The sequence below is a fragment of the Cupressus sempervirens genome, chromosome 4 (genome assembly GCF_028749045.1).
Source record: "Cupressus sempervirens isolate cs-2001-9-10 chromosome 4, ASM2874904v1, whole genome shotgun sequence".
Classification (NCBI taxonomy): domain Eukaryota; kingdom Viridiplantae; phylum Streptophyta; class Pinopsida; order Cupressales; family Cupressaceae; genus Cupressus; species Cupressus sempervirens.
In genome coordinates, this window is record NC_143121.1 from 671,722,277 (window position 1) to 671,748,370 (window position 26,094).

Genomic DNA, 26,094 nt, shown 5'->3' on the forward strand with positions numbered 1-26,094 from the left:
ATGGAAAGTGAGCTAAGGAGAAAAAAATCAATCGATTTTCTCGGACAACATGCGTACGAAAAAAACAATCTTCTGCGCCCTGCAATTTGCAATTTGGAATTTGCAATTTACTCTGCCCTCCAATTACGGAGAGCCACAATTGGAATTTTGGAACACGAGGCCTCTAAATTCAAACCCTTAAGGAATGTATTTTGCAAGGACAAAGCCCGTTATGGTATTTGTGGCCCATCGTATTGACTTTACTTGCCGTCGTATCAAGCAAATTGTCTGGAATTACGTCACCTGCTTTATTATTTGTGTTTTTGTGGGTGACCTAACACATTGACTTAATCGACATGATTTCGCGGTTGAACAGCCTAGTTTTAGGTCAAATGTTCCTTTGATTTGTATACTTAATGTGTTAACAGCTGTAGAATCATCCAAGATTTTTCGTAACGGTTTACCCGCACTAAACTTTTCTTTATCTATTTTCAACAATGGGGAACTAGGTAACGTGTCGGAGTAGGGCGGTGCGTTCGTAGGGGCTTTTCAATCCACACGACTCGTTATGACTATGAAGATGTTGAAATCGATTATATAAACAAACGCGGAGTGCGAGCGATTTTCGCTGAAGAGTCGTTTCTTTGGAAGAACTTTTATTGGTTTCGAACTCGTGACGTGAGGGCAGTTAGGAAAGTGTTTTTATTTTTATTTCTGGAGAGTTTTTCCGTTGGAAGAGCGCTTGTTTTGCTTTTCTGGGGTTTCGAACTCGGAACGTTAGGGTAAGTAAGGCGAGTGATATCTTTCTGAAACTCTTGTTTTGCATGTCTTGGGATTCGAACTTGGGACGTCAGGGCTGTAAGGCTGGTGTTTGTTTTTTGTTTTTTTGGTCCTGAAGAGTTGTTTCGTCGGAAGAGCCTTTGTTTGGGGATTTGAACTCGGGACGTTGGGAAGAGTATGCATCGCGGAAGCCGCAGGCCATGGAGAAGAGGGAAAGTGGGATTCAGGTGCAGGCCGCACTCCAGGCTTCGAATTTTAAGCCTGTTGGAGAAAATGAAGAAAGCCTACGGTCGTATAATGGCCTCGCTAGTTTCGATTGGAGAATCTGCCTTTGGCTTTAATTCATTTGCGCGTTCAAAGAGGCGTTCTTTCGTATACTCATCTGCTCCTGTGCGGCGCCCCTGCTATGGGGAATCGAATTCTTTTTACGCGGAGGCCATTGCTGACTGTATTGAATTCATTAAATTGTCTTCTTCCAGACAGACTGATGTACGCTGAAATGGATTTGGAGGTGCTAAGAAACGACGTAATTTAAGTTGCAGAGCTGCTCTTTGGCGGGAAAACGGTGCTCTCTGAGTTATTTAGCGGATGATGAAAAAGCACAAAGCGTTTTCTTTGAAAAGTTTTAATGGAGTTTTCCCAAATCTTTTGTTGGGCTCTGAAATTATAACGCTACAAAAGCAGTTCGTTGACTTGAGGCTTAACAGTAACCTTATTGATGCTTGATGCTGAGGGAATATGCTGGTTCCGCACATGGCATAGAAAGTTCTCTTGTGCGAGAAAGTGCTTAGATGTTTGTTGCAACAGAGGGGCAAAAGAAATGTTAATATGAAGGTTTAATGTAATTATGTTAAGTGTCCTTTTCTTAATGTATGGACTGTCTCACTTAATGTATGGAGCATAGGTTTACATTTGCAATGTTATAAATTTCATATTCATGTACTATTTCCTTATCCCGCCCTTTTATTTAAGAGAAAATGTTTTTTTAATGTATAGATTGATTTGTCCGTGCCTTTGTTTTGAGAGAAATATGTTTGTGTTTTTCTAAATGTATGGATTCACTTTTATAAGTAGAGTTTATATTGTACCACTAATCATGAAATTTATGTCATTATGTATATTTTTATATTTTTTTCTTCATTTTCTTATATTCTGATTTGAATAACAAGTTATTAAGTGATATAATTTGTTTCAATGAATTTTATTACAGTAATGTTTGTATGTTTTATTATTATTATCATTTTTAATAAAATTATATTTGACTTGATTTCTTTTCATATATTTAAATATAATATTTAAACTTAAATATTTAAAATAAATGGATGTATAATTTTTATATGACATATATGTCATGAATAGGAAATGGTTGAGTTATTAATAGAAATAACTTGTTATAGATCAAATGAATAAAAATGACTACTCCTATGTCAATGCATTCTAATGTTTGTGTTCATATTTTCAATGACGTAATATATTTTGATTTTATACACTTTATGTTTTCAAGATAGTATTAGAGCATGATTATCATGGTTCTATGAATCTATGATGACTTTGTGGTGATAACAATTGTCGGCCCACCTCATTTGTGTCAACAACATAATTATTGAGGAAATAATTATCATTTTGTGTAATAATAGAAGATTAACAAAGCACATGCATGAATGTGAGAATGAGTCATTGTGCAATGTGATTTGTTGTCTTTAAGTAAAGAGAGGTGAGATTAAGATGTTAAAGAGAAGAAAATGTAATATATGTAGCAAATGAGTCATCTTCCATACAATGGTGGCCTTAAAACAAATAAGCAAGTCACGAGTCCATAAAGTATTATATTAGTTTAGAAAATAAAGTCAAGCTCAAATGCATAAAGAATCCACACATTGTGGTTAACCAACTCTTTTTAAGTTGCACGTTTACATGTTGTAGTACATGAGGTAATCTCTATTTTTATTGATGGTGAGTTTGTGCTTGTAAATATCTCACTTTGTTTTCCTAAATTGAGTTTCTTTTCTATTTGGGTGAAGATTGTGCTTTGTTATTTTTTATTAATCTTTTTTTTAATGAAGAAGATAAAAATAAGTATTAATATGACTCTTTTAGTTGAGTAATAAGTGAATAGATTGGTAATAATATTCATAGTCATTGAAAGCAATAGACAATGAGTTCAAAGAATTCCAGGGTTGATTTATGGTTTTTTAGAGTATTGCATTTGAAGATATTGACATTTTACATATACATGAAGGTCACATTGTAAAAGGTGAATTTAATCAAGTATGACAAATAATACTAACAATGTTTGGCTTGGAAATCCACCCTCCAAAAACTGCAACCTAAAAACCCTCTTGTTGCGAACCCTCAACAATTAGAAGACCTTATAGTAGATAACTCAAATTAGTTGAAGGGTATTACGAATGTGTATAACAAGATCCCTAGATTAACCCGAATGTTTGATACATTAGATTCTATTATATAATTACTAGTGAGCCTCATTGCACAATATAATGTTTTAATTTGATGGCGAGAGTCCATGCATGCCTAGTTTGATGAAGGGTTAGATTGTGACAAATGAAGGCCCTTGTAATCACTAAACAACAAATATGTTCTCTATGTATGAATCCATGTATCAGGCAGGTTCTTGATATGAAACAAGAGAAGTTATCCATGAAATGTGTTGATCCCTAAGCCATGTTGTCTATTAGTGTCAAACACTTAGCCATTCACAAGGCATGATTATTCGCCCATCACTGCGACCGAGTCATCCTATATAAGCTGAGCCAAGGAATGGAGATTTGTACATATTCCAAGTAATGTGCAGAGTAGTAGTTACTACCAAGCAAGCTAATGGTCATCGAGTACTCCAATGATTGTGGAGCTTATCAGAGATAATTGTGATTGCCAAGTTAGTTAGAATTTAGTGCAAGTCGAGTGTTATAAAGGTCAAGTTATTCATTTCATTTCGAGCATAGTTATATGCACGTGTTGAGTAACACAGTTTAACATTTTTATTTGGAATGGCATTGAATTTTATGTTAACCATTTTTGTCAAGCTAGAAGCATGTTTGAAAATCGAAGAGGTGATTATGTGTTCAAAAAGAGATCGTTAATCCCTAGGCATGGCAATCCACCAATCAGAAAAATGCAAAGACCAAACAGTAAGAGGATTAATTTTAGATCATTGATTTAGATCTAGAAGGTTCACCCAATTATCTATTTAATGAGGGTCTGTGACCTAATTCATTATGGATGAGATGTATGTGCATGAATAGGTGAAGAGTGAAGTTTTAGAGGTGAATCAAAGCGTAGAGATTGAGCAGTGCAATGAAGAGTTTTGAGCAGAGACGAGGGAGATCTATCACAATCAGATGATATTTTATTGCATAGAGGAGATTTGTTTTCAAGCATTAAATTGCTAATTGAAGGATCAAGTACTATATATTGTAATAGGTATTTCAGGGTTTAAATCTCTTAATAGAGTAGCTTTTAACGAGCTTATGTAAATCTCCTAACAGAGTACTCACTTCATTGTGATGTAAAAATCCTTTAATCAAGGTAGAACCTAGCAATTCTTTTAGCTTTTAACAAGGTAGACCCCTCACAAGGTAGATCACTAGAAGTGATCAAATCATTGTATTCGTAACATGCACAACTTTACTGTTGCAATAGTGAAGATTTTGTGGGTGTTATCCCCACCACAATTTTGCGTTCACTTTGGAGGGTTTATAAGTAACAAAATCTATGGGCTAATGTGTGATGCATTTATGAGTTTATATTTATGCAGTTAGAAGGTAGACCTAATGTTGTTTTGATGTGATTGGTTTCATAGATATGAGATGGATGTTTAATTGAGAGTTTTATGTGGTGATATCAAATATGTTTCATGTTGAAGTGAAAGAAGTTTTATAGATCCTGAGTCACCTCCTCTCCCCTTCCCACCCCCCCAAAGTGTCACACTTTCCCTATTAGATTTCCAACAATTGGTATCAGAGAAGTGTACTCTTGGTAGAAGTTTAATCATTTGGTAGTAAAAGAACTTGAAGATAGAAGTCTACAAACTCAGAAAGATCATTGAGAATTATAAGATTGATATTCATCTCGCATATGAACAAGTAAAAGTCATAAAGGAAACATTAAGGCAATCCTTGAAGAGAAGGAAGAAGATGGTTATGTTAGAATTCTTTTAGAATAATTGAGAGGGGGGGTGAATTAGTTATTCAAGGTCCAATAATGTCCACTACAATTTTTTTAATAAAATGGGGGTGAATCAGAAGTACTAGCCTTTTTACTTTCTTGTCAAATCCTTAATGGCATATAATTGAAATTATCATGCATGCAATTAAACATTAAAAAATCATGAAAAGTAAACATGCATCACCTCATAAGACAAAGGATTTTGGTGACCCAGAAACCCTCTAGGAATAAGAAGGTAAAACTGGGGTGGGGATGACACCCACAAAATTACTGCGCAATTGATTTCAACCACTTCTGATGGTTTTCCCTGTTAAAGGCTTTACACACTATCAGATGTGACCTTGTTAAAGGATTTCTACACCTTGTTAGGAGTGTGCCCTATTAGAGGACTTAAGAACATTCAACTTAGAATGCCACCCTATTAAAGGATTTACATAGAGCTATTAAGCCCACCCAAGTCCATGGGATTTACAGTCACCTTCTCAAAGGAATCTTTTACCCCTCTCTAAGGATCTCCTATCCTTCTCCTAAGGATCTCTTATCCTTCTCCTAGGGATCTTCTATCCTTTTCTTGAGGCTTAGCCACCTAGCTATTAAGCTAACCTAGCAATGTAGGATTTCAATGTCTAATACAATGGTAAGAAAGTATTAGAAAGGTTTTGCCCTGATAAAGATTGCAACTCTAACCTTACAGATTTCATATCACTCTTCAATTCTTTTCTTTGCTTGGCTTTTCTTCCTTGCAGTGCTAACAGCTTGTCCACCCTTCAAGATCTGTCTCCTCGAGTTCTTCCACTCATTATGCCAATGCACTCTATGGTCACTTGATCAACTCAGAGTCTTAATCCTCTGTACTTACTCCTCACTGTGTCTTCCTTTTGACACTTCACACTAGCCTTCTCTTGGCTTCTTCGCACGAACACACTTTGATCTCTGACCTGTAACTCCTTATAAAGAAGTTCTATTCTTCATTTCCCACTCAAATCTTCCCGCTCATCAATTTGATTTGATCTGAGAGAACGATATTGTTTTCCCTCCAAATTGTTTCTTCCAGAAACTTCATGATAAGTCCATCAGTATTCGCTCAAAGTTGGTTTGCATGGTTTACATGAAATTCTGTGGCATCTACTCATCATCCTTATCATCCAACTAATTCACAAAATTCAATGTAACAAACTTATCATTACTGATCTAGTGAATCTTTTTGTCTTATCAATAATGCAGCAACTCAGCATCATTGGTTTACTAATGCTTGACACCTTCTATGTTACTCGGCTTCTACTACATTGATTAATGCTCAGCACCTTCTGTGTTACTCGGCTCCTACTACATTTACTGATGCTCGACACCTTCTGTGTTACTCAGCACCCAAAGGATTGCTCGGCACACACTGAAGTTGAACTTGCTCAGCTTTAACTAGCTTGCTCGGCACTCACAAATGAACTTAGTTAGGTTCTACAAATGACTTAGTTATACCTTACATCTTTGATGTGTCTTAGTGTGTCCATTCCCTATGTCTTGGAGTATGTCATCAATACACTATTTCATCAATGGCTTAGCTAATCCTTATACTTCATTACAACATCATAACTTCAACCTTTCTCTAGGTGCTCTAGTTACATCTTATTGATTGCCTCCTCCTTGTCAATCAACCAATTGATAGTATTTGGATCACTTAAGCAATTGTCATTCCTGTAAGTAGCAAGTTTGACATCAATGACAAAACAATGATTGAAACATTCTTTACCAGTTCCATAATTCTTCATTCATGATCTTTTCAATCATTTCCAACAGGTTATTCAACAAAATGACACCCAATGCAAGGAAGACACTATTGAAGAACTATTTGATGAAGGAAGTTCTAGTGAATCTAATGCAGCAATAGGAGATCTATTTGAGAGGAACAATACCCTGAATGAAGAAGTTAGAGCATTGAAAAGAGAACATGAAATTCAAGCAGTAAGGCTATGTGAAGTGATTAAACAAAAGAAAAAGGCTAAGGAAGACAAAACAAATGCTGAAAATGACAAGGCATTGGTTGATGAAGACAAGAGACACTTGGTTACAAGACTTGATGAAAGAATCAAAGAAGTACAATAGTTAACACATAATCAGTTTGATATGCTCAATTAATTGCTAAGTGCAAATCATGAGATTACAAGAAAGGAGTACCTTGGACTTCTTGTCAGTGTACAAAGTCATACCAGTAAATACTTGACCTATATAATTGTCTTGCAATTAAAATTATCAGTTATTAACCCTAAACCCCATTCTTATGAGATCCCTCTCAAATGCTTTGGAAACCTATCAATTTATGGAAGCAATTACTTAATTCCTTGAATTAAAAGCAACAATAGATTGACATACAACCTATCTAAGTTGCATTAAATTGCATGAACTTTGCTCACTCAATCCCAAAGTAACAAGCATATGAAGCATAGCCAGTTTATTCTTTCTTCCTATCTAAGATTAGTTTATTCTTGTTCTTGTTGCTTGTTGGCCAAGGCAATTTATTTTCATTTAGTTTAACAAAAAATTCTTCTAAATTTAAAATAGCTAAAACACCCCATATTTAATGGCCCCACAAGTAAATCTAGCTTCTAGGAAAATAAGTTTCCCCTATAAATACAATGAGTGGGGTTCATGCTCTTCAATTTATTTCTTTGTTTGGATCTACTCGAAACAATCAAAATTTACTACACTACAATGGCTCACAAGGGAGAATCCTTAGAAGCATAAGATCAATTATCTACATCTTTTTCATTTTCTGCCTTCGCCTGATTAGGTATTTCCATGGATTGCTGAAAAAATGGATTATTTTTGTTGGTAACAGGAAAGGAACTAAAAGGGATTTCAGCACACCAATTTTAGAGCGGAAGAAGGCAGCCAATCGACTTGTTGTGGATGAAGTCATTAATGATGATAACTCTGTGGTTTGCCTACACCCAATAACCATTGAAAAGTTACAATTTTTTCGTGATGATACAATTCTTACTAAGGTATTTTTTCATTGGCTCTTTTCCCTTTGTGAGGTTAGGGTATTTGTGTTCGGGATTAGGTGCTTAGGGTTTTAAAGTTTTTTTACTTTTCCCTTTTACCTCTCATCAACGTTGTATTATAGGGAAAGAAAAGGAAGGATACGATTTGTATTGCCCTGGCATATGAGAGTTGAGAAGAACCTAAGATTAGAATGAATTCAGTACCCAATGCCGAAGTGTATGAGTGATGATAGCCCCTCTCTCTACCAGGGGCTAATTTTTGTGATTTACCACCATATTTTTTCACATTGCCCTGATTTTAGTAGAAGTATATCCTTTAGGAAGGATGATTTTGGAACTAGTTCCTTTGTGAAAATTCAATAAATTAGCTCTTCTCCCTTGAAAGATAATCCCAAGAATTCTAACACCTCTTCTCACAAAGATGGTAATGAGGAATCCTTGAGTTGAACATCAAGAGACATAATTTTTAGTTTGCTTTCAATTTAAGTATGTTATTTATTAGGCTTAGCTCTATTATTTCCTTGAACAATACTCTTTTTGTTTGTTATGTGAAGAATCTTAGTGATGTTTGGTCAGTGTTGTTATTGTATATGAGCAATGTTAGTATGCTAATAGAAACCAAATTTAAATAAAGCTTCTACAAACTAAACAAAATTTATAAACTTCAAGATAGACTAAGATGAACTCTCAATTGAGAATATGAGCCATTAATGGACTCTCTCAATAAGAAGCTCTCTTGTTGAGTAGCTTTATCTAAATGGATAGGATGTATGCTCAATATGCTTCCAAAGGCTTCAATGGATGATTGTGGATTTTTAGTGTGGATAGATGGCTTTAGTATGGATTTGGCTCTCAAAATAGCATTATAACTTTACTTCATGGATTGTGTTATTTTGAAAAGGGGAAGGATCCAATTTATAGGCAAGAGGCTTGAGGGATTGAGGGCTAAGATGCAAGGATGGGGAAAAACTCATGGAGGGCTTAGATTGCATGAGAGGAGAGCACATGGATTGTGCTTCCTTACAACCAATCAGGGAGTGACACATGTCACAGGGTGAGAGGATGGAGGAAAGGGCAAGGATGAGTCAACAAAGGAGGCTCAAGGGATAAAATCTTCATAAAGACCCTCATAATGACTTGTAAGAGCAATAAAAGGGCTTGGAAGAGTCATTTATGGCCTAGTGGACTTCATAAAGTTTTATGGTTGAGATATTTTGAGGGAGATGAGAGCAATTTCGACTTGGGCTTGATTAGGAGGGTTTTAAGCTTGCTTAGGCTTGTGCAAATGATTAGAGGATGGATTAGGATGGTTTAGGATTAGCTTAGGGATAGGCAAGTGGATGGCATTTAATGAGGGTGGGTGAAGGAGGAGATATTTGTTAACTTTGGCTTGGGTTAGAAAGTTTTAACTCATGTTTAGGGAATGTGACAAGGTTAGGAGGGGATTAGGATTAGTTTTAAAGACATCTTCTAGAAGAGTCTAGACTTTGGATGAGGATAAAGACTTTCTAGAATAGTCTAGAATTTCCTAGGATGAGGATGAAGACTTTCTAGAAGAGTCTAGAACTTCTAAGGATGAGGATAAATTAGATTTTTAGGAAATAAATAAAGATTTATTTATTTCAAGGGTTTGGGTTGAGGAGATATTTATTAAAAAAAATTTAATAAACATGAGGATTAATATTTAATCTTAATTAAATAATTTGAGTTGGGATTAGGGGTAGGAAATGATGGGATTAGCCTTTAATCAAAATTAAAGAAGGATTAGAAGATTTTGGAAGAGGTTAGTGGTCTTAAGAAAATTGGCCAAGTTTTGGGCAAAAAATAAATTTTTTATTTATTTTGGGTTTTTTTGGTCAATTTATTAATTAAATAATTAATAAATAAGGAAATAATGTTTAAATAAGATTTAAACATTTTTGGGAGGGATTCTTTAATTAAATATTTTTAATTAAGACAAAGGGATTTAATGGCATAAAAATTAATTAATTAATAAATGATGATGTCATCAGGACTTTTTTAGAAAATAAAAATACTTTATTTTCTAAAAGATTTTTAGGTGTCTACAGTTATTAGCTATTTTTGATAAATTTTATGGAAGGTATATGTTACATGGCTAGTTTATGATAATTTGTCCTGCTACTTGGCGATAAGCACCAACAAAAATGCCAAAAATGATTACTCTCTGTAATGGTTCTATGGGTTCAGGGTCATCTCTCTACCTTCTTTATCAAAAACAATATTCATTGTGCCAAATGTTTAGACCTTTCAAATTGATTTTTAAGATAATCTTCAAAAAAGCCAACAAATATGTTCTCCAAAGTAACACACTACTTCATCCATCCTTAATGGAACAGACTAAAAGGAGGATATAACATGTTAATTAACAAAAGTAGCACCTGTAAGTCATTGTGTACTATCAAAACAATATTGTTTCCTATAAAACATTAATAAAAATATATTTTTATATTGCCCTTCCTATGGCTAATCCTATAGCTTGGATACTTCTTATTTGTTTTTGTGCACTTCATATACGTGTGGATTTTTCTATTTTAGAACTGATGATAATAAAAGATTAAAAATATGTTCTACTGGAAACCATAGCTGAATAATTAGCTAAAACAATAGAAAACAAATTTCTAGCAATAGACAACCAATTCACATTCTTATTTATGTTAGAGATAGTTTTGGATACTAAATTCTGAGGGTTCATTTGGGATACATCATTTCTGTTCACTAATGCCATGATGTTAAGTACGGAAAGCACATGCATATTCTTCCCATTGATGATATAACCATTGATAATACAAATGGATCTTCAATGACAATTTTGTCATATCTTGAGTTATTCCTAAGTTTATATCAGTAATGTATTAGTTTCAAAGAATATTAATACCGTTGTGCAATTTTGGGAATACAAATGGATCTTGAATTACAATTATGTTATATCTTGAGTTATTCTTGAGTTTATATTAGTAATGTATTAGTTTCAAAGAATATTAATACAAGGACGGAATTATGCAATATATGTGTCTCTAAATTTTGCTATTGGGGATAGATTTGAAGAAAAGAGTGTGAGTGAAGGAATTCTAAAGTATAATATCAAATAACTAGTCATTTCCATCCCTAAGGTCTGATAGCCCTCATTTTCACTTTGCCAATTGTCTAAAAAATTTAAGGTGAGAGTGCCTTGATTTGTGTTATGCAGTAAAGATGATAAGTTGTGACCTGGTGATTACTACTGCAAAGAGCATGAAATGTTTGTTTGCTTAGTCACATTGTCAAAGAAGATAAGAGTGATTAAGTCAATGACTTAGTGATGCGGTCAGCTTAGAAGAAAATACATGTAATTGCACTATCGCAGTGATAAGAGGAAAGTGATTGAAACAAGTTGTGACATGGTGAAACTAGCTAAAAGGCACCTATTCGCATGGTAAAATAGTTAATGAATGTAATACATGATCAAAATATGACCATGCGATGTAGTCAGATTGAAAGCAGAATGTAAAGGGTCGTCTAGTGGTGATGTTAAAGAAATAGAAATAAAGATAAACAACGAAGCAACAATTGGGTTAAAAGAGCATAAAATATCCTTTGCTCACATGGTCACAAAGTAAAACTATTATTAAATAAGCCAAGCTATTATTAGATAAGCCAACTATGGTTATGTACATTGCATTATTGGCACAACCTTTTGGTGCTACTAATGCAGCCTCCTCAACTGCACACATGTTTGTGCCTATAATTGTACCACATGTCAAAATATATGATTTGATCCCCACAATGACCTTGTCAAGGACCCTATAGAAACCTAAGAGTCTAAGGTTAGTGATATGGGTGGCATAATACATTCAATAATAGGAATTTAAGCATACCATGGAGAGTCCTCGTATGCGAGAGATGAGGAGGAGCAACCATCATTTATTCCTCATATTTTGGCAAGACTTAACATTTAATGTTATAGTGTATTTAATTTTGAATGAATATTTTTATTATAAAACTTATTATGATTGCACAATTATGTTTTAATACTTGATCATACTATATTTAATTGATGACACTAGAGAATATGAGAGAGGTGTAGGAGACTGCACTCTCAACCATTTCATTTGTTCTTTAGAGCTCTATCGTATATATTTTTGCACTCAATCATTTACTTTTTTTATCAGTATACATGCTTGTCATTTAAATTGTTATAATGTACTATCTTAAAATGGAAGCACTTCGTTTTGAGATCTTTTAACCTTCCTTAGTGTGGTTTAGTCTCTCTGCCTTCTTCCGATATTTCTCAAATTATTCTAGGTCATCCCTAATTTCTATGCATGGCCCTTTAGGTCCTATTTTATCACCTTTTTAGTCATCTCTTATGGTGATTTCAATATTTCTTGAATCTTTATGCACTTTCCCCAAGACCTCAAGGTTCCTTTTCCTCAGAATACCCTTGGGTATAGGTTAACCAAGTTTACCTATACCCAAAGGGATTTAGGTCCTAGGTCCTTAAGTGTCTTGAGTGTTTGAAGTATTTTCTTTTGTTCCCCAATTAACCTGCTTTGTTTTCTATCCCAAAAACTACTATACATGAAGGCTTGGTTGTTTCATTTTCATCCATCATTCATACACAATAAATCAAGAGAAAGCATACACGTGTACATGAGAAATCAAGCCAACATCCTTCAAAAACTCTTCAAGCATTCATTCAAGATCTAGCATTTCCTTCTTGCATCAAGCATCTTCCTTCAAGGTGGTAGTAGAGTTTAGTTTCTAAGGAGGAGATGTTCTTTTCATGCTTTCAAGTTCTTCTAGACATATCACAAACATTTCCATTCATGAGGTTTTGACTTCCATGGTTTCTTTTTTTATTTCTTTTAGTAAATACTATTACATTTGCATACTTGATCACATACTAAGTTCAATTGCATCTATAAAGGTAATTGTATTTCTCATTGTTGATTTAGTTCTACTACTTGCTAGAATTTCCTTTATTAATATTATCATTTCAATTTCAAGGTTGATTACTCGGTCTAGGGCTTGGCCAAGGAATAACCTCATCCAACAAACAAAACCCATTTTCACACAATCTAATCCAGAAACTGATGCACAAAACCCATTTTTCTCATGTGTGGAAATAGATTATCATAATTGTGAATTTGGATCTAGAAACTATCAAGCAAGGGCTTCAATAAAGATCTAGGTCAACTTTATTTTTGTGCTTTAGGAAAATGTCCATCATCTCGTAAACCACCTGGTAGACATCACCCAAATTGACCTATACCTTGAGATTTAAGATATTAAAGATTTTCTGGGTTTCTTTGTTCTAATCCTAGATCCAGAGTTAGAATTTTTGTAATAGTCATGCACTATATAGTTTTTGGAGAAAAAAAACTACTTTCCCTTGCACATTTTGGGGTCATTTTTCTCTCTCCTTCTTGTCTCATATCATAGATTTTATTTCATACTTTAATTGGTTTGATTTCCTAGATGTAGCTTCTAGATCTATTGCATCACTACCATTTAACTAGTTGGTTCAATTTACATTCACATTGCACATCTAAAGTTAATAAACATTGCATGAAAGAGGACTTTCTTATGTACATTCCTTAGTATCATTTGGGTTTAGCATTGGCACCCATTCATTCTCTTGGGTTTCTCCAATTAAAATTGAGTTATATTGAGAGTTAGTCTGGAATCCCCTCTTTCTCTTGTATTTGAATGTTTATGAAGTGGAAGTCTTATAACTACATTAAGTGTTTCCATTTCATCACTTAACATTTTGGTGAACCTGACTTGTGCCCATTTCTTTATGGAGTTTGATTTCCTCTTTGTGCATCTTTATCTATTTCTTACACTTTGGAGTTAGAATTGGCTATCTTGTAACAATGTCATTCTCTAAAATAGCTTGGTGCATAATCATCTCTATGGTCACTTTAATTCTTGCATCTATTTATCATGCTTATGATGTTTATGCAAGTTTCTTTTATTTCATAATGTTCATGTCTTTACATGATTTTATGTCTTATGGTATTATGAGGTTAACTAATACAAGGTTTCTTGATAAGTCTTATTTCAATACAATCATTAAACTCTCATTTGGATTCCTTATTTATCTTTTAGATGACATTATATATTTTGTTAATGATGCTCTTAATCTCATGCCTAATCTTATGCCACCTACTCATGATCAAACCCCTCATACCTCTACCACCTTCCAACACCTTCAAAGTATGGATTATGGCCTTAATATTAGGTAATTCCTAGACGATCTATCTTCTTCACCACCTCCCACGAATACCCCTCACTCTCCTATACATGAAACTACTCATTAAGTTCATCCTTACATTATATATTTGCATAGACCTCAAGAAATTGTTAGCATGAATGTTGATTGTATTCCTATAGGGGAGTATATTAACAGTTCTAGAGACATGATTCAATGGTTGTAAGTTGCATTCATGATTATGTTTGTCATTGATGTCAACATGTTGGTTATTCTTTGAATACTAGCAGAGTTACAAAGGTAGAAGTGTTTGGCATGGTTTGAGGATTGAAGATCATATTATTCACACTTGAGGATATGTTCTATAGTATATCTAGATTCTACATCTAAGAATGAATACAAAAATATGCAGACTGGATAAAGTTATGAGGATTTTAGTGAAGGCATCTTTCAGACAACATTTCTAGAAAGTGGGTACTACTGTTTTGATTCTATCTCCTCACAAAGATGGAATTGTCTTAAGAAGATTGAGATAGAGGTTGAAGTAATGTTATAGGTTCCTTTTGCAAGAGGGCATAATCATAAGATCATTGAGTGGAAAGTTATGAAGAGTGTGAGCCAATAGTTTGATTGTAATCTTGGATAAAGTGTAAAATTGTAATGTAATGTATATTGTAATATCTTAAGATGGTCCTATATTATTACTGTAAATCAAGAAGGCCTCAATGCTAACTCAATAACTTGTTTTAGGACATGGTATAAAGGAAAGATGTTTTCCTTGGATGCAAATGTGGTATGTGATCATGCCTTTGTAATATGCATTGTGCGATTTTGATATCCGAACTTGTGAAGATCAAAGCAAAATTTGGTGTGATTGAGGCACAATGAGATTACAAGGAACTGTATTTGGCAAGACAATTTTCTGGTTGGATAGTTGTTCCATACTTGTATTATTTAGAAAGAATAGTATAGAGCCTATTTGGACAATTAGTTCAGTTGTCCTCCTTTCAATTCCTAACAAGGTTGGAATTTCCTAACGGGGATTCAAAGCCTCCTAACATGGACTCATATGTACTGATTGTATTTAATTAACCCCTAATAGGGTCTATCCTTTCACAAGTAACTTTTATATTAGAACATCTTTTTTCTAGGTACCATCCCCACCGGGGTTTTCCCTCTGATCAAGGGTTTCCCTAGTTAATGTATATGGTGCTATTGTATAGGGTTATTTTTCTAGGGTTGTTGCATCCACTTTTTTCATGTTTCAAAATTAATAAAGATAATGAGAGTTTTTTAATGTGTATAACTGATTCACCCCCACCCCTCTCCTAGTTATCGTGGTGGACTTTACTTTGTAACAAACAAACCATTTTCTCTATCTACCATTTGAACTACTTATAGCATATTATCAATAGACAAAGTTATAAGGGCCTAGGACTTCACATTAAGATTCCCATTTGCCTTCCTCAACACCAACATAAGAAAGGCATTGGCTATGTTCTCTCTCCCAATGTTTCTCTTACCTTCCCTTCTCTATGACCTCATCTTCGTCTTCTTTTTCCAACTCTACCTTTACTTTCCTATGACACTCGAGAAGCTTTAGCATTGAGATTATATCATTACCTTTTGACTGCACCTAAACTAAGATATCATCCTTATGGAAATAATTTTATTAATATACTTTCATGTTCCTTTTGCTACAATGATGAATATTTACTTTGTGTTTGTGCTTTTATGATGAAGTTGAAAATAGTAAGATTTATTATACATAAGATAGTCTAGTTCTTCTTCATAATATTACTTGGCATTTCTAGTCCCTATTGGGTCTAAAATTTTTTATTCTATGTAATATGTTTTGAGAGTAACACAATAGGACATTCTATGTGTTCCTCTTAACTGGGGGAAAATCCTTATCATTTATTGGGATATATTTTTCTCTTTGCTGCATGTTTCTCTATGCTTTAATATCCTTTTTGGGAAGTGTATATTTGCTATCTAGGAGAATTTTTTTTGGGTTCTTAAAATGTGATCCCTCTCTTTCTTTCTCTTCTTGAGTATTTATCTTCCTCACGTATGTGTATTCTTTATAATGTGCTTATGTTACATTGATTTATCGTGTTACATTTCTATGTACAACTTTATCTTTGTATCTAATATGTTAGAGGATCTATCCTAGAGGGGTTATCTCTCTCACATTTTTCTCCTTTAAGGACCTTTCATCTCTTTATTGTTCCTCTCATGATCACTAAGTAGGCACGTAACATGGTATCCTTTCATCTACTTTATTCATTTATCTATATATTTGCATTATTTTACTATACATTACTATTTTTGGGTACTAATAATGTTTTGTTACATTACTATACATTACTATTCACTTCTTACAATTTGTCTTTATATTTTTTTTAATAATCCATCATGGACGTCTCATTCTTCTCATTTCCCATTTATGGTTTGTTGCCTCTATACTTGGGGGGAAAGGTTGATTGTACATTCTTTATCTCTTTCTCTAAGGATCAAATTTCCTTAATATAACTATAATTGTTTATCATGTGACATTCTTTTCCTACAAGGAATTGATGTCCTAGTCAATACTCTCTCTTATATAGAAGAGGTGCATGTCTTTGATAATAACCTCTATATTATTTGTAAAATTATGTTAATTTTTAAAAACAATCCTTACTTTGTTCTTTAAAGTTTTTCATCCTTCATCTATGGATCCCTATTCTACCTGGATACAAAGGTTGAATAGGTGCATTCTTGTTCTTCTCCCCCTTCTTTTCTTTTGAAATTGGTATCCTTGTTTAGACACTACTCTTGAAGGTAAATGTCTTGCTAAAAAGATCTCTTCATTTCAAGGGGCTCTTCTCATAAGTGGCATATCCTTTCATAATTACATCTTTTCTTAGCTTTCATGAGCCAACACTCTTCGATAAGTTTGTGGTCTACATTATCAACTAAGGATGTATCCTTGCATCTAGAAGTAGTTATCCTTTATTTCCTTCCTTCTGAGGTCTATAGCCATGTAGTCATCATAACGAGGGGGGCATACAAAAACCATCCTTGTATTATAGTTTACTTTTTCTGCACATTCATATTGACATAGAAACATGTTACTCCATAACAATTATAAGTGACACTTATCCATCCCAAGGAAACACATTTATACACACAATTATCTTCGTGGATGATGGAACCTTGTCCATCCATGGAGAGAACAAACATATTTATATAATGTGGTGATACCAATGAATTGATCCATGGGTGCACACATACATATATACACAAGCATGAAAAAGTCACGATGCACATGATTAACTACTAGGAACATAAACCTTTTAGACCATTTGATCCTTTTTTTTGTCATTCACAATTAGGCACCCACACAACCAAATGTATTAGTGGTGGTGGTTTGTGCCTATGAAGAATGGAAAGAAACTTGGGCTACCTTACAACTTTCCATTAAATGATTCCCCTAAAAAACCACTTGGAGTCTTGAAAATATGAGATATAATATTGTAGAGGTACCCCTCATAGTCCTAAAATTTCAAATGATTCATATGTGGGTGCACTAGATTGAAAGAATTGCCCCAACAAAATTTATCTCTTTTATGCACTTAATGCACCTAAGGGACACTATTATTAGGGTATGGTACCAACTATTCCAATGAGTGGGGAGGAAAAAATGGACCATGCCTTGAGTAAAATTTTCCAACCAAACATGTTGCTAGTGGTGGTTCATGCCCACAAAAAATGGATAGATGTTTAGGCTACCATGCAACTTTCTATTGAATCCCTCCAATAGTTTTTGCATCAACTAAAAAATTGGTGCCCTAAGAAAACCACTTGGAGTCTTGAAAATATGAGATATTCTCTTGTAAAGGGGCGTCTTGCGATCCTAAAAATTTATATGGTTTATACGTATGTATACTAGATTGTGAGAAATACTCTAACAAAGTTTGTCACTTTTATACACTTAGCGCACCTAAGGTACATTATCAGTAGGGATATGGCATTGACCATTCTAGAAAGTGGGGAGAAAAATATGGACCATCCCTTAGGTACACATTCCCAACTAGACATGTTGGTGGTGATGATCTATGCCCATGCTGAATAGATAGATATTTGAGCTACCTTGCAACTTTCCACTAATTCCTCTAATTATTTTTGCATCATCAAAAAACTTACTACCCTAAAAAATAAAATGATTTCTTGAAAATATAAGATATAGTATTGTAGAGGGACATCGTATGGTCTAGTTACTTTAGAAAATTCATACACATATGTACTTGATTGAGATAAATACTCTAGCAAAGTTTGTTACTTTTGTGTACTTTGTGCACCTAAGGAATATTGTCAATATGTTATGGCACTAACCATTTTGGTAAGTGGGGAGCCAAATGTGGACCATGCCTTACATAAAATTATCCAATAAGATGTATTAGTGGTGTTAATTTGTGCCTATAAAGAATGAACAAATATTTGTACTATCTTGTAACTTTATAGTGAACACCTCTGACAATTCTTATATCAAAAGGAGAATTGCCACCCTAAAAGACCACTTTGAGTCTTGAAAATTAGATATAGAATATTTTTAGAGGGGTTTTGTATAATACTAAATCTTTCGATGATTCACATGCATGTGCCCAAGATTGAGAGAAATACTCCAATAAAGTTTATTGCTTTTGTGCACATAACACATGTAAGGGACATTGTTGCCAGTGGATGACAATAATTGTTTCCAGTAAGAAAGGATTTGAAAATGGACCATGTCTTGGGTGAATTCATCTAATCAAATGTGTTGGTGTTCATGTTTCATTCCTAGAAAGAACACACAAAGATTTCTAGGCTACCTTGCATCTTTTCCTTAAATGCCTATTTTTATGTATTGAAAGAAAACTTGATTCCTTAAAAAAACCACTCAAGTCTTGAAAATATAAGAAAAATAATTGTAGGGGGGCCTCTCTGATCCTACAACTTCAAATTATTCATACACAAGTGCACTGGAATGAGAGAAATGCCTCTACAAAGTTTGTCACTTTTCTCCAAAAGTCGACACACCTATAGGACATTGACACAAACTATTACAATAATTAGGGAGAAAATAATCGACCATGTGTTAGATAAACCCAGCCAACTAGATGTTTTGGTGGTGGTATTTCATGTCCACAAAGAAGGGACAATCATTTGGGATGCCTTGCAACTTTCTATCGAATGCCTTTGACAGTTTTTGCATTGAAGAGAAATCACTGCCCCCAAAAAACCAATTGGAGTCTTAAAAAAATGAGATATTAAATTTTATAAGGGCCTTTCATGATCCTAGAGATTCAAATGATTCATACATAGGAGTACTAAATTGAGAGAAATACCCTGACAAAGTTTATCACTTTTGTACACTTAGAACACCTAAGTGACATTGTCGGTAGGGTATGGCAACAACTATTGTAACAAGAGGGAATCCAAAAATGGACCATGCCATGGGTAAACACACCTAAATAGACTTTTTGGTGGTGGTATGGTGCAGCTGCACCCATGAAATATTTAATTCTAATCATTATCTATCTACTGTTATGCAAAAATGTAAGCCTACAGTTCAAAATGGGTGAATGTCATAAATATCACGCCACATGTAACAAGAATCTTGTGAATGTAACTGAAAAATGGAATACAAAGCATCTAAGGGAAAACATACAGTTTTGTAACTGTTACAATTATCTTTATATAGATTATTCAATCAGAAAGGGAATCGATAGTGGAATGTAAATGGTTACATAAAATTTTATAAAAGGCAGAGATTGTCGATAGGAAGGGAGATAGTTTGGTTTCAGGAGGCAAGATTTGAGGAGAGCCACGCCATGTAAATCTGCAGATGAATAAAAGATTTGTAGAAGTGTCTATTTCTGAATCCCATACCTGGCATTCAGGTTATCTAATCTATTTTTTTTTTATATCTCATGTCGTTTCATTTTTCTGAATCCTATCGATTTTGTTAAGTTTGTTAATAGTTTCAATCTTGAATCAGTTAAGGTGGAGGCATGTCTGATTAAAACCATAATGGCTTGGATCTTAACAAGGTGGTCGCAGTCCCAAATGTAATTGGAGAGTCCATGACCCAATAACACCAAAGGAAGGAACTTTGTATTTCTTTTTTTTGTTGCATGAATGCCTTTGCTCTTGGAAAATGGTGGTTGGGTAAATCACCATGAAAGTGATTTGAGTTTTAAACCCGATAAGTAAGAAGTCCCATAATAAAGGATGGATGTAACGAAGTGTATGCAGCTTGGCATAAGGAGAAGAAAAGTGGCAATTATTCTATATACATGCAGGTTCCATTTAGAGACAACCACGAGATGGTGAATGCAATCTCAGTCCAAAGGAGACTGTAAGGTATGGAAATAAGTCATGGCGGTAAAACGGTAATGATGAGTTGGCGCGGACATTTGAGAGTATTATAATACACTCCAATTTGATATATGGAATGTTGAGTCTTAGAAGATACAGATTGGTGTCATTATATTGTTGAGTTTATAGTCTTTGTTGAAATATGGAAGGGTTGAATGCTTCTAATCAAAGTTCGTATAGGAAACTAGCAAGTTTTTGCAAGAGTGAATTGTTCGATCAATGCCTCTGCATCATAGTGGTATCAGAGCCTGGTTAAGATTTGGGCTTAATTTGTAAATGTTTCAGACTGCTGAAGAATCAGTGGGGGAATCAAACATGGTGACCAATGTGGAATTGGCCAAAGAAGTAAATGAACAAAAGGAGAGAAATAGACTCCTTGAGGAAACTCTAGAGCTTATGAGAAAGCCTCTAGATGAAGTTGCTGGTAAAGTAACAGGAGAAGCAGGGAGTTCAAGTAAAGGGGAAGCTGTGGCTGAGGAGGATGTCATACTAGAACCAGACCCTCCTATACAAGAAGAACCATTCTTGAAAGCCATTAAGGCATTAAGTGGAAAAGCATTGGAGGGAGTACCTGTATTTGCTGGTAAGATGGATACTGAATTAGTAATGGAATGGATAGAAGGCATGGAAAATCACTTCGATTGTGAAGGGGTAACTGAAGCAGAAAAGGTAAAAGTCGCTAAGTCTCGATTGAGAGGAGCAGCATTGACTTGGTGGAAATTCCTCCAAGAAGAGAGGAAAAGAGAAGACAAAAAGTCCATCGCAAACTGGCAAGCTATGGTGACAAAGATCAAGGAAAATTATCTTCCTGAAGATTATGAGATACAGCTCCATAAGAAGAGGCAGAGTCTAAAGCAGAAGGACTTGGATTTGGCTGCATATACAGAAGAGTTTCATAAGCTTTGTTTGGGATCAAGGGTGCAAGAAGAAGAAGCTGTGAAAGTTGCTCGGTATACTGGCGGATTGAGAGCAAATATTCAAGAAGAGATAAGTTTATGGGCACCAAATACTGTGCATAAGTGTTTCCAATTAGCTCTGAAAGTGGAAGAAAGAAATAAGAAGAGGCAAGAATCCAACTCTAATAGAGGCAGAGGCCGAGGTTTTCATCGAGGTGGATATAAGGGTAGAGATAACGAGACTAAGACTCAAGAAGATTCTAAACCAGTGGAGCAAAACCATCACAACAATAATCATAGAGGAGGCTACCAGAGAGGTAGAAATTCGTATAATGGAGGCAGAGGAAGACATAGTTATGGTGGTAGAGGTTCACATTTTTCCACTATGAAGTGTTACAATTGCGGTAATTTGGGGCATCCTGCTTATAGGTGTCCAGATAAGCCTTCATCTTCACAAGGTGAAAGGAGAAATAATTATGTCCAAGAAGACCAAGTTAATTGCCATAACCAAGAGGTGAATCTTGATTCAGAGAAAGGAGAAAATCTCATGTTCCGTAGAATATTGCTGAAGGAACCAAGCCAGGAGGAGACAAAAGAGAGGAGATCACTTTTCAGAGTGAAGTGCAAGATACTTGGCAAAGTTTGCAAAGTGATTGTGGATTCTGGTTCTATGGACAACATCATCTCGGAAGAAGCAGTTCAAAAATTACAATTGGTAAGAACTCCGCATGACCATCCTTATAGAGTTACTTGGTTAAACAAAGGCCACAAGGTGTTAGTAAATGAACAAGCTTGGGTAGACTTTTCCATAGGGGGTTATCAGGACAGAATTTTGTGTGATATACTTCCAATGGATGCATGCCATCTGCTATTGGGTAGGCCATGGCAGTATGATAGAGATGCAGTCTACCATGGAAAGAAGAATTTATATACTTTCAAGAAGGATGGAACAACCTTCAAGATACAGTCTCTAATAGAAGATGGAGACACAGTAACAAATCAGAAATTACTACTGATGAGTGGTAAGGAATTCTTGAAAGACTTCAAAGAAGAAGAAGAAGTTGGATTTGCTGTTCTGCTGAAACCCAGAGAAGAGGAGATAAAGAAACCCAATGTGTTACCTGAGGAGGTCCAGGATATATTGGACAAGTACAGAGATATCATTAGTGATGGTACACTAGCTACACTACCACCACAGAGAGCAGTAAGTCATCAGATTGACTTTGTACCAGGAGCTTCATTGCCAAACAAGGCAGCCTACAAGATGACTCCCGAACAAAACAAGGAAATTGCCAGGCAGGTTCAAGAACTGCTAGACCAGGGATTGATCAAGAAAAGCGTCAGCCCATGTGCAGTACTAGTTGTACTAGCACCGAAGAAAGGAGGTAAGTGGAGACTTTGCACTGATTCTAGAGCAATAAATAGGATAACCATAAGATACAGGTTTCCTATTCCTAGAATAGAAGATTTAATGGATTGTCTAGGCAGTGCACAATATTTTTCCAAAATTGATTTGAAAAGTGGTTATCACCAAATTCGAATGAGGGAAGGTGATGAGTGGAAAACAACCTTCAAAACTAATGAGGGTTTGTATGAATGGTTAGTTATGCCATTTGGGCTTACAAATGCACCCAGCACTTTTATGAGACTAATGAATGAAGTGTTGAAGCATTATATAGGTAACTTTGTAGTAGTTTACCTGGATGATATACTGGTTTACAGTAAGAGTAAAGAAGAGCATCTCAAGCACTTGGAGATTGTGTTGAGAAGGTTGCAAGAGGAGAAATTGTCCATTAACCTGGAAAAGTGTGAGTTCATGAAGGAGGAACTAGTTTACCTTGGTTTTGTTGTGTCACAGAGTAACTTGAAGATGGATGATGACAAGGTCAAAGCTATTCTGGCTTGGCCTACACCGAAGACAGGTACAGCTGTCAAAAGTTTCCATGGTTTGGCTCAGTTTTATAGGAAGTTCATTAGAAACTTCAGTGGGATATGTGCTCCGATGTTGGATACTATCAAAGGCGGAGTGAATACAAAATTTGTGTGGATAGACAGAGCAAATGAAGGATTTGAGAGGCTGAAGAAAGAGGTAGCTACTAAGCCAATTCTAGTACTACTTAGTTTTGAGAAGCTATTTACAGTGGAGTGTGATGCTAGCAACATTGCTGTTGGAGCAGTCTTAAGTCAAGAGGGAAGACCTGTTGCCTTTTTCAGTGAAAGGCTAAATGAAGCAAAGTCCAGGTATTCTTCCTATGATCTTGAATTGTATGCATTAGTGCAAGCCTTGAGAAAGTGGAGGCACTATTTATTGCCCAAAGAATTTGTAGTGTACACTGATAACCAAGCCTTAAGCTTTATAAATACTCAAGAGAAGCTCAGTCTGCGACATATTAAGTGGATGGAATTTTTGCAATCCTATACATTCACCATTAAACATAAGAAAGGTCAGGTGAATAAGGTAGCAGATGCTTTGAGTAGAAGATTGCTGACAGTGCAGGAAATTCAATTGAGGAGTATTGGAATAGAAGAATTTAAAGATCTCTATGCAGGTGACGAAGATTTCTCAGAAGCCTACAAGGTATGCTCATTTTTTGAAAACCATTTTCATAGTGAGTTCGCTAATTATACCTTGCAGAATGGTTTGTTGTTTAAGGACAATCAGCTGTGTGTTCCAAGGGGTTCAATGAGAGAGAACCTGATACAGGAGAAACACAATGGAGGCTTGAGTGGGCATTTTGGATTAAACAAGACTCTAGAATTGGTGAGTAGATACTACTACTGGCCGAAAATGCAGAAAGATGTAAGAAGATATGTGGAGCAATGTACAATTTGTCAAAAGGCGAAGGGGACCTCATCAAATGCTGGACTGTACCAACCCTTACCCGTACCTAATAGACCTTGGGAATGTCTGAGTATGGATTTTATTGTGGGGTTTCCTAGGACAAGAATTGGATTTGATAGTATATTTGTAGTAGTGGATAGGTTCAGTAAAATGAGCCACTTCATACCATGTAAGACCGCTAATGATGCCAGTCACATTGCCCATTTATTTTTTAAAGAAGTAGTCAGAATTCATGGGTTGCCAGTCAGTATGGTGTCTGATAGGGATGTAAAATTCATGGGTCATTTCTGGAAGACATTATGGAAAAGATTGGGAACTAATTTGTCCCACAGTTCTGCATACCATCCTCAAACTGATGGTCAGACTGAAGTTGTAAACAGAGTACTGGGAAATCTTCTCAGATGTTTGACAAAAGAATATGGACAAACCTGGGATCAAGTGATACCACAGGCAGAATTTGCTTACAATGATAGCATCAACAGGACTACAGGGAAAAGTCCTTTCCAGATTGTGTATGGAATGCATCCACGGGGAGTCTGTGAACTTAGAGAGCTAAAAGAACAGGGAGTGGTCAGTGGGCATGCTGAGGATTTTGCTCAATTCATGATGGAGGTGCATGACCAGGTGAAAAGAACTCTGGTTGAAGCAAATAAAAAGTTGAAGGAGAAGGTAGATGAAGGAAGGAGAGAAGTACAGTTTCAAGTTGGGGACTTAGTAATGGTGCATCTGAATAAGGCCATATTGCAGAAGGGGGTTCCTACCAAATTGCAGATGAGAAGAATAGGTCCTTGTAAAATTTTGGAGAAGTACGGGCTGAATGCCTATAAGGTAGATTTACCTAATGATCTAGATATATCACCTGTTTTTAATGTGCAGGATCTAATTATTTACAGGGGACCAGAGATGACTAAGAGCATTCAGAAAAGAGAGATAGATAGAGATGTTCGAGACATCAAAGTACAACCCCAGCCAAAACTGCAAGCGGAGAGAGTACTGGATTCACGGGTTAAGAAGACAACTCGACGCAGGGTTTATAGAGAATACCTCATACAATGGAGAGGGTTGCCAGCTGCAGAAGCCACATGGTTGGATGAGGAAGAATTCAGAAGAAAGGGGATTAGTTCGGCATTGCTGCCGACTAACCAAAATTGACATCTCCTTCACAAAGGGGGGAGTATGGTGTAGAGCACCCTAGGGTTTCACTCCGAACCCTAGTACCCAGTTAGGTAATGACCAAGGAGTAGGTCATACGAATAAAAGTTAAGAGATTATCGGCTTAAACTTTAAACAGCTCAACACAAGGTCACAAGATCATACAAACTATAAACTGGAAGCCACATTCACAAACAAACCAACCGCATCAGAACCTTGGAACCGATAGATGTTGATAACGATGAAGAACAACAAAGCAATGAAGAGCCAGAATCTTACCTGTCACACCGTCGCAAAGCAGAAAACTATCAAAGGAAGAAGGGTTACGATACAAAAAATAAGATCATCATTTGCAACAACAAAAATAAAATAGAAAAGTGTCAGGGAAAGACAAAAGGATGACTGACACGTTGGAAGAGCAGACTACCAATGTCGACACAAAAAGGAGAGGAAACGTCGACAGTTACAGATGGAAGAATACGCAGAGTCATGGTGGTTGGAGAATACAGGGTAACAAGAAACCGTTATAGCAAAGAAAAGAGCTGATAAATGGGAGCCGAATGATTCTGGGAGGAAGAAGTTTTTCTTTTGTCCTTGAGAGTGCATTGAATAGCTAGGAAAAACTCTTAGGAGAAGAGATATTCT

At 35.5% G+C, this 26,094-nt stretch overlaps 1 protein-coding gene across 1 annotated transcript; it reads left to right on the plus strand.

Annotated features, from left to right (window-relative positions):
• Nucleotides 1-25,449, plus strand: LOC149563045 (uncharacterized). Its single transcript, XM_089828061.1, has 9 exons — nucleotides 1-214; nucleotides 506-761; nucleotides 878-1,051; nucleotides 1,120-1,248; nucleotides 7,778-7,943; nucleotides 20,845-22,840; nucleotides 23,135-23,377; nucleotides 23,477-24,033; nucleotides 24,250-25,449. Exons 1-9 carry the CDS (start codon nucleotides 1-3, stop codon nucleotides 25,447-25,449), a joined length of 4,935 nt encoding a protein of 1,644 aa, XP_089684187.1.
• The last annotated feature ends 645 nt before the right edge of the window (nucleotides 25,450-26,094 follow it).